We start from the raw sequence: 9,965 nt of genomic DNA, 5'->3' as shown, positions 1-9,965 counted from the left end.
GTCCTGCGGAAAATTGGCCGATAGCCAGCGAACCGAAATGTGGGCCGTCCGTTTTTATGCCACGTCAAACGTAAATGACACTGCCAAGTCTTCGCTAATTGTCAGATTCGTACAAATCGGTACCAGTACAACTTTTTGTTTTGGCAGAGACAAACTGAAAAAACCTCCATGCCAATGAAAGTATACATATTAAACGTCGAGATAGAATAGCCAAGGTCACGATCATAAAATTATTGATTTTAGAACTTCTGAATAACTTAATAAAATTATAGTATAAGAACAATAAGAGATTAAAAAATCTTACACTGTAAAAAAATTTTGTAAAATTACAGGTAATTTTGAGACCCACTATAAAAGGTGTAAATTTCCACACATTTTTAATTTGTGTAATTGTAATACAAAATTATTTTTTCCTTCCGTACTGTAATTTTGTAAAATTACAACCATTATATTGTATAATTACAACTATTAGTGGGTCTCAAAATTACTCACTATAATAGTTGTAATTTTACAAAATTTTTTTACAGTGTATGCACGTATATATTGTTGTATATATTTACAATTTATTCTTTTCAAATCACTAAATCCGAGTCCAACGATTACAATCATAATTTTCTTATTATAAAATTCAGTTTGTTTAAAGACAAATCACGTTGGATACCCGACAATAATACGCGATCTGATACAGCGAGGGATTTCACGGTAATCCCATATCGCAACAATATTATAACAGACGATAAATCTCGTGAATCTTGTTAATTCCCACATGATTAATTGACAAGAGCAATTGATATAATTCTTTTCCCACATAAATTTCACTTTAAAAAAGACTTTATTTCCAGTACTCAGTTATGAAAATAGCCATATTTTATCAGTGGTTTTATGACGCTCCTCCAGTTGAATATTGTCGCAAGCTGAAGGAATAAATTTGAAAATTTCTCAAGTAAAGAGACGAATATATCTGCATTAATGTATGAGCTTCTCGGCGCTACATTTTTGTAGGTATAGAGAGCTCGAAATACGGAAGAGCCGGAGGGATGGATTATTGGAGATATCGGACGCCGTTTCTATTTATGGCCATGAATACGCGCGCACGAGTGCATTGATGCAAATATATATATCTCTCACGGACGAGCCGTATCTGAACGGTGCAATCTTAACACCCTTTCCAATACCGACTAAATTAACGACGCGCTCGAAATTAACTGCACGTGCTTAGCCCACGTGCCATTTTCGTGTGGTCGGTTTCTGTCCCTGAACACGTTCCCAGTGACCAACTCTCGAGAGAGAGAATGCCGAGGCAATCAAAGAGGGCAGCCGACGAACCAGCGGATTGGAACAGTAATTAGGACATTCCCAGGATTCCTGCGCGTAACCAATTCCCGCGAATCCCCCAATTGGATCGGCGAGCGAGCGATGTGAGCCCAAGCGCGCCTAAGGAACAAGAATCAATCGATCTCCTCCGACTTTTTATTTCCCAGGCCACTCTCTTCGTGTGACGTCAAAGCGCAGGTCGTCGTTTTTTCGCGAAGGAATCGCCGTTGTTGATCGAAAGGATGAGGAGAAGCGACGCGACGTCGAGACAATATACGGGAACGCACGCGGGCGGACGAACGAGGGATTTCGGTTTTCGGTGTTGGGGGCGCGGACTCTGGCCCGTTATCAGCGAGACCAACGGGCGAGGGTATCGAATTCTCATTCAGGTCAATCCTTTTACTCCCATAATCGACGCGTATACGTGGGCGGCTCGCCCACCGGCATGGCCAGGAGAGATGAGCGTGGACGTGCGTGCCGCCGCGCGGCTTTGCCTCGCGATGACAAAACGATGGTGTGTTGGTAGCAACGCGGGGTATTGATTTTGTGGTACAATACGGCAACTGCGAGGTGGAGCAGTTGCAGCTCCAGTACGGCCGTCGTACCGCCATATTTGTTTCCCTCGGCCGAGACCGGACTGCGGGGAAAGAGCGGATTTTCTGCGGTTTTTACGCCGGATCGGCGAGTCGTCCCGCCGTTGCGTAAGTAACAGATTGAAGATCCGGACGCAAAACCCCCCGTGCAGTTCCACACGGGCGTTCTCCGACCGTTCTCACCCCCGCGCGAGGAGCGCGCGCGGACTCCGAAGCGCGTTTAGCATCCCCTTTCGGCGAGAGCAGGTGGTGCGAATCCGCGCTCCGGCGGGAGGACCGCGTAAACAACGCGTGACAGGTGCTCGACAGGTGATTGTCTCTCGGCGAAACTAATGCCGCAACTTTTTTCAAGGAGTGCCCGTATACTTCCCGCATACCCGATACGTGTTCTTTGTCGTTCGATCGGCCGCGTGACGCGCGCGAATCCGCGACGCTATCGCCGGCTGATCAATGAGGGGAGCAGGAAACCATCAACGAGTCCTCTCGCTCGTTTTATATCCGCGAAGAACGATTCCGTTGGTGGCGATCTGTTAGTGAATCACCGAGTGAATTTGTGAGTCATTATAATTTCAATGAGAATAGTTTGAGATGCAGCAAGGGTAATTTCAATGACGTGTACCTTCAGTGGATATAATTCACGCGCGTCAATGAAGAAATGACGCAACGCGTGGGAAGAAGCTGTGATAAGTTTTCCCCCATAAATGTTTCTCGAAATTAAATATATCTTCCCGCGCGAGATTAAAACAGTGCCAGCGTCGAATAAAAATTGCAATCGCGGGGTAAGCCGTTCCCATTTAATCCGCTTCGCGTGTTCGTTGTTAATTGCGTCTCTCTGCTGCAACAAATCAACGGAATCTTTTCTTTTTCATTGCAGTCGGAATTTTCTTTTCTTTCTTTTACGTCGTAAGAAAGTGTTGTAAATTATAAAGGAATGGAATCACCCGAGTGCGGTCAGGTCCGGTAAATCTAGGGTTTGACCAATCGTAGCGCGATCGATCGTTCATTCTTGGCTACAACACGTGTCAATCACGCGTTCGCCTGTTTGGTTGAACGAAAAATCGAACAGAAATCTTTCTTTCTCCTCGATATATTTACAATATTTACATCTATAGTTCTCATAAAATTAATTTAGAAGAAAGAAAAAGACTTTAATTAACACAAATCGATTATTAATATTATCATCGGTACAAAATAATTTTATCGTAACGCTTTTGCACTAGATTATTCTCTTATTACACTGAGAAAAAAATTTTTTAGATCCAAGAAAATATTTTTTTGAATAGTCCTATAATAACATATTTACTTAATATAATCACATATTTATTTAGAATTACATATCTTTACTTAAATTAAGTAAAAATATCTAATTCTAAATAAATATGTGTATTATATTAAGTAAATATGTTATTAGGACTATTCAAAGAAATATTTTCTTGGATCTCAAAATTTTTTTCTCAGTGTACTACTTTATTTCTCATTGCGTTATAAAACGCACGATAAGTCATATATCACGGCATTAGCCTTGGGGGTATTATAAGATAAGTATCTGTAGCTTTCGCGTAATTAGATGTAAAACATGTTCTGTAACATCGGTAGGTGGAATATTACCGAGTGATAGATATGACGCTTTATGCTGGTCCACCGCAGTAGATTGAGAATACATACGAGCATACATATGGAAATATGTCCGCGTCGCGAAAAGTCTTTGCGCTGAATAATTTAAAAGCAGGTGATCGATTCTCAGGTGAGCCGCAGAAAACGCGACAAACTCTATTGCAGTCGACCTCATTTAAGATTCGATCGAACCGCGCGCAATTACACTGCATAACATTGATGCGCATTTTCCCCGATGTTATATATATCTGGAGAATTATCTGTCTGTAAACTTGTGAATTTCTTATAAAAGGAGATTGTAACGGAGATATTCTATTTTATAAATACCAATTCAACATTCCTGTACTTGGAAATTATTAGCTTTAATCTCCGAAGAATATTCTCGCCTGCCTCTTTATTCTTCTTTATATAGAAACATACATCTCCAGTTAAATTACGATGTAAAAAATTATCTTGCAGATCCAGTTTTGCTTTATGAAGAACGCAAAGACATATATGAGGCAATTATCACAGAAATCGTCCGTGTTTTCCCGTGCCGATCGATACGAAAAATTGTTGTTGACACGATTCGAGTTGCGTGATTCCGTGCGAGCGTTAGGCGACGAGTCCGACGCGTGTGTATATTATACATTTGTGGAAAACCGCATAAAACGGGGGCGCCATACCGTCTGAGCCTGACGCTCGATAAATTTACACTGCGAACACCATAAGCCTCGTTTTGTTACCCTCGCTCACGTTTTATCAGCGTTTTCTCTCTTCTCTTGTTCTCCATCCATTCCGGTTAAATTGCCACATGTTGCGAAGGTCGTTAACGGAAGTGTGTCACAATATCGCGGCAGATTTATTTTGCGTAATGAAGTGAAAAAAGGAACTGATTTTCGGAAAGAATTCTGTATCACAAAAATGTCTCTTGCGATCATCCGCCGAGAGTCTTGCTTATAAAGCCTCTGCAATGTCAACGTTGTAAAAAAGTTAGAAAAGGAAATTACATATTGTACCCTTACACTTGCGGAGATAAAATATTTTATGTGCTTCTTGGAGAGAAAATGTATACTATACGATATTAAAGAAAACACGTAAAAGTTTACGACCGATATACCAAGACTCCCTTTGGAACGGCCGCCGGAAATTGTTTTCAGCATCGATCTACAAGACGTAAAACACCAATATAAATAACGGTCACGTAGTTTTTTTTTTTTTTTTTTTAGATTACAATTGCAGAAACACGGAAGATAAAGAAACAAAGTTACACCGCGCTAGGTATTGCCGTCATTTTAATGGCATGTGAAACGGATGGTTGTCGACCTAGTTTCGCCGTTACACCTAGATCTCTTAGAAACTCTTTGCATAGGCCATCACCCGCAACGCATATACATATAGAATCCACATTAGAGGAATGCATCAGCTGGGAATTATTCCAGTTTCGTACTTCGACGCTTCGCTTCAACCTGCTTTGTTCTCAGCGATGATTTTATTACGATTTCTCGCATACCTGGTTACCTTTGAAGTTTTCTTAGAAAAGCGATTTACGTATATTTTTATTCTCTCCCGGACAAGACAATGTCCAAAATAGGAACATGAGACGTCTTATATCTCGATTTTGGACACTGTGCTGTGCTTTACCAGCTCAGTCTTTAATTCGGAACAAAAGTTTTCAAAAGATGTAATTGAATTCCAATTTAAGGACTTTTAAATAAACCGTAAACCTTGAATCCCTGAAAATCAAGAGAAAGAACAGTACATCGAATGTCTCGCTCAAGAGTCCCATATTTTCTAATGTTCTCCAACTCGCATCGTCGTTCGACTCTTATAAAAATTTCGAAAAATCGCGACCAGTTGGTCCGGATCGGTCGGAACCCGCCATCTCTGGAGATCACCCCGCATCATCCTCCCTCAGACGTTTTTCGTAGCCGTGACGTCAATTGCGGTAACGCTCACGGTATACCATTGCAGTCCGTCGACGCGCAGTCGCGCGGCACCGCGATCAATGCGCGTCCTCGCACGAGGGTGCCCGTCGGCCGTATATTACACGAGGACCGGGAACAGAACATGCGCGCGGGTGGACTCGTCCTGCGGTAAAAAGGAGAGAGAGACTCACGCGCGTGGAAACCTCTGACGTGGAATGCCGATGATGCAAACGCACCCTCGCATTTCTGCGTGGAGCGGGATTCGATGAATTCGGCGATCCTGCGAAACGTAAAGACCGAGGTAGAAAGCTGAACCAACGCCGCGCTGTGTTTGTGATGTGACTACGGAATGTTGCGACGAAACGGTTCTCGCGACGCTCCAATTCCGCAAGATGTAGAAAGCTAGTGCCAGGCAAAGGGTATCAACCGCTTAATTTTTGGTGGCTGAAACGCTCTATTCTGATTAGTAAAACTGCCTCTGTTAAAGTATAATTATCATTTCCCATCCAAATATACTAGTGTTGTGGGACTTTATCGACAAGAGTGCAGTTTCAGCTTACGTAACAGCCCGTCACAATAATGATACGCACGAAGATTTGAAGATTTTTATTCGGCATATCTTATCAGGATGTTAGAGAGAAGTCAAGAGTGATCTTTCGCTTCTCTACAAATGTTGATAAGATCGTTGAAGAGAAATATTAAGAATCCACGACGACTGACTTATAGACTCTAGACAGCTAGTTATAAATCATCGTCGAGTCTTCTCCAATCCGTTCAAACGAATATAAACAGCGAATGTTTATCTAGCGCACGCACCAGTTACGCTTTTGTCGCACGTAAGATGAACAAGTGCACGTAGACAATCGATTGGTGTGCGATCAACTCAATCGGGGCAGGATGCCGAAACCAGTTCCGGTGGAGAATCTGGTGATACCGCCGCAGGATGGCCGCATCTGCGGTACGATCTGCATCTGCCAGATGACGATGGTACTGTCCTCGGTCGCGCTGGTATACCTGACGGTCGCGATCTACATGCCCAGCGGACGGGCGTTTCAATCGGGCATCAGCGAGGTGCCCGCGATGTGCACGACGATTCGGGCGGTGAACGCCGACAATTGCGATTGGGGCAGCTGCGGCGAGTGGTGCCTGTCCAAGACCTCCGGGCCTTGCGTGCAGATCCACGTGAACCTACGCCGAAACGGGTCCACGATCCTCCTAGCGAACTGCACGAACACGACGAACAAGACGTGCTACGGTATCGATCAGGAGAACGCGAAGAAATCCAAGTGCATCGCGGACGAGTGCCGCAATCTGACCGGCACGTTCAACTGCTCCGCGGGCACCTGCATCAACATCACCGACGCCTTCGAGTGCATGTTCCACGACACGGACCCGCCCCTCAAGTGTTCCGGCCGTCGCGGCAAGATCACCTGCATCGACATCGACGGCCTGTTCAATTGTAACCGCGGCACCTGCGAGCGCATACGCACACCCTACAACTGCGACCGCAGATGCGTCGACATCCCGACCAGGAATAAGAACATGATCCTCCTCAGTGGGGACAAGGTGTATCTGAGCCAGTGTGAACGAGCTATAGACGTAGAGACTAATCGCGAGATCTGGCACGAGGATCGTGGAGACGTCATGATGGCCTCCTGCTACGGGATCTTCAACTCCACGTTGGGCGTGGAGGCGGTGGACTGCATCAACGGTTCCGTGCTGGAGAAAGATCTGCTGAGCGATCTGACGAATTTCACGTACTTGTCCTATCTGAATATATTCGCCACGAAGCCGTTGGACAACGACAATCTGGTCGCGCCGCCGGAGCAGAGCCTGATCATCGCCAACGAGAGCCGACTGTTGATCAACCTCGAGGGATGCGTCAACACCCTACGGGACGAGTGCAAAGAGTTCCTTCACGAGTACGGGAAGGACGGGTCCGATCATAACGCGCGTGCCAGATTCCCGTGTTACTACGCCGAGGCTAACACGGGCGTCGTCGTGTCACGATTCGATCTAGAAACGACCTATAAAGAGTTCTTGATCGCGCTATTGCTGCCGAGTATTCTGTTTGTCATCAGCTGTGTGACTCTGATCTTCTGTCAGAGGACAGTCGTCGTCGGGGACGACGCTAAAATGAGGTTCAAGGGCTCGCCCGGGGCGCTGGTCTCGATAGAGAGAAGCGCGTCGGGCAACTTAGGGGATGCTGGCGGAGGAGATTCCGTTATGGCGCTCTGAGATCCGTCACGTAAGACATGTTTTCGGCAGAAAATAGTTGCGTTTTCAGGCATGGTGTTAGCTATTTACATTGCCCTAATCAGTCCTTTCATATCACGAAAGATGTTTGATTCGATTCCCCGTTTTGTAGTTTACACTATTTTTAGAAATTAATTTCATATAATTTTCAGATTATCCGATTTCTCCCTCCCCTCCAACAATATAATCCTCTTCATATCATATATCTGATATCAAATCATATTTCTTCTCTCCTTTTTCTCTCATTCAATCGGAATTTCAATAATCGTTTTACGTGTGATTGTCATAGTAATAATAACTTTTATATATAATTAATTTATTCTTGTCATTGTGCAAATTTCTTATAGTTTATAAATCTAAACCATAATTTTATTAAATGGCATGACATAATATAAGGATACTGTAATTTTAATAAATTAATCTTAATAAAATTAGACCTAAAGTGATATATGTGAATTGAATTATTTTTTTTCCAACGCTGCATTACTCTCTAAAATACTTTCCTTTCTATCTATCTATCTCAGGAAAAGACGAGCTTTGAATGTGTGTAGACTGTAGAGTATGTCAAGACACATATTTTTTCTGATACAAATATTAGAGAGATGAACAGAAAATGCATTCAACATTCATGTATTTAAAACGTATTCAATTCTTAACAAAATTCCACTGTCATAATTATAAAAAATATGTGTATGCGACAAAATTTTTAAATAAACATTTTATAACATTAAGAGCAATTCAAAAGCATCCCTTTTGATAAATTTTGATAAAATTATCTGTAAGTATGTCATGGAAATATCTTTAAAAAGAAGTACTTGCGATGTATACATGCGTATATTCTCAGGAATACTGTCGCATTAAAAATGTATTAGTTTTTATGTTACTAAAGAGACACAGCGTAACATTATTTCCTCATTTTGCAATTCCCGGATTATAAATCTGATCAACGTTATTGGCAATAAAAGTCGCGAAGTAAAGTTTCTAATTTGGTTCAACGTTATTAAGGTCAATTGAGAACACCGAATTCAATTTAAACAATTGTCTTATTTGGGCTAAGGATATTTAAATGACTTTAAATAGACATCATCACAAATAAATATCGTTAAACAGATTCAACTCTAAATTGATTATCCAACAAAACCTGCATTAGAACGAATGTAAAAAGCTGTTATTTTGAACTATTCTACGAAGTCCAAAGTTCATTAAATTCGGAAAGAGAAACTCGCGAGCTATTTATTGATAGACAACTTATACGATCACTTTTATTAATAAATTGCAATATAGATTTTAATGTTGTGTTAACAGGCATTCCCCTCCTGGAGGAGAGTCCGGCTCGTCAGTCGATATTCTCCCTGCGCGGGTATTACTGAGGTGTGGGGAGGGGGGGAACGCGTGATAAAAAAAATTCTCATCTTGCAATTCAGTAAAACAAAAAAAAAGCAACACGTACACATTCCTGCAAAAGTATTGAGAAAACGAAGCGAAAAAGGAAAGCGGTCAGACAACAAAGAGATCAAGAAGAATTTATCTACTCGCACTGCCTGCACTAAATAATTGAAAGACCGCACACGCATGCTTATGTGACACGACGAGCAGGTGTTGTCACGATATCGAACGTATAATTCCGCACGATTCTCTCGTTCTCGAGAAGGAAGTAACAGCTCAAGAGAAAAGATTTACTCGATTTTGGCGTTTTTTCACACGTGACATTCGTAGCTCTTAAGAGGTTCCCCTTTTCTTGATTGATTTGCCGTGACCAATAGCTAAAGTTTAACAGCCAAGAGGCGCGCCTTGCTGATGGATGATCAACTCGAGACGAGCTCTCGATAGCCTGCTTACTTAACGATTCAACAAGCCAACGTAACCAGAAGTGCGAACGACGACGCGAGCAACCTAGCAATATCGACGGAGAAAAAGTCGGCCTACTCAAACTTGAAGACCTTCACCTCAAGAAGCTTCATATTCAAAGCTTAGAATTTTCCAACTTAACGCAGTTCTATATCCATTAGACCTACTTAAATCTAATGTCGATTCTTGAATAATCGTATTATTTAATTAACTTTATCATATTATATCTTGTTCAATTTCGCAAGTTTCTAAATTAATTATTTGACTATCTCATCTTATTATATCTTGTTCAATATTTCACAAGTTTTTAGATTAATTCTTAAATAAATCAAGTTGTATTCATCAAAATCGCAGATCGTTTAATCACAAGCCTTATAGCTATAATATTTCACTCGTTTGAGGAAAATTATTTCCTCCTCCGCTGCAGCCATCG

The 9,965-nt window shown here is 42.2% G+C and overlaps 1 protein-coding gene across 1 annotated transcript; it reads left to right on the top strand.

The window, feature by feature from the left end:
* The first annotated feature begins 2,240 nt into the window (after positions 1 to 2,240).
* Positions 2,241 to 9,880, top strand: LOC112463844. The gene is given in 5 exon segments (XM_025030467.1): positions 2,241 to 2,460; positions 5,475 to 7,636; positions 7,639 to 7,676; positions 8,990 to 9,008; positions 9,011 to 9,880. Coding segments are annotated over 4 exon segments (1,596 nt in total). The 5' UTR covers positions 2,241 to 2,460; positions 5,475 to 6,325; the 3' UTR covers positions 9,239 to 9,880.
* Positions 9,881 to 9,965: the final 85 nt, after the last annotated feature.

This window comes from Temnothorax curvispinosus, unplaced genomic scaffold (genome assembly GCF_003070985.1).
Source record: "Temnothorax curvispinosus isolate PA1 unplaced genomic scaffold, ASM307098v1 QBEX01013717.1, whole genome shotgun sequence".
NCBI classification, from domain to species: Eukaryota; Metazoa; Arthropoda; class Insecta; order Hymenoptera; family Formicidae; genus Temnothorax; species Temnothorax curvispinosus.
Note: the sequence above shows the minus strand (reverse complement) of the source record. Positions and strands in the feature narration are given on the sequence as shown.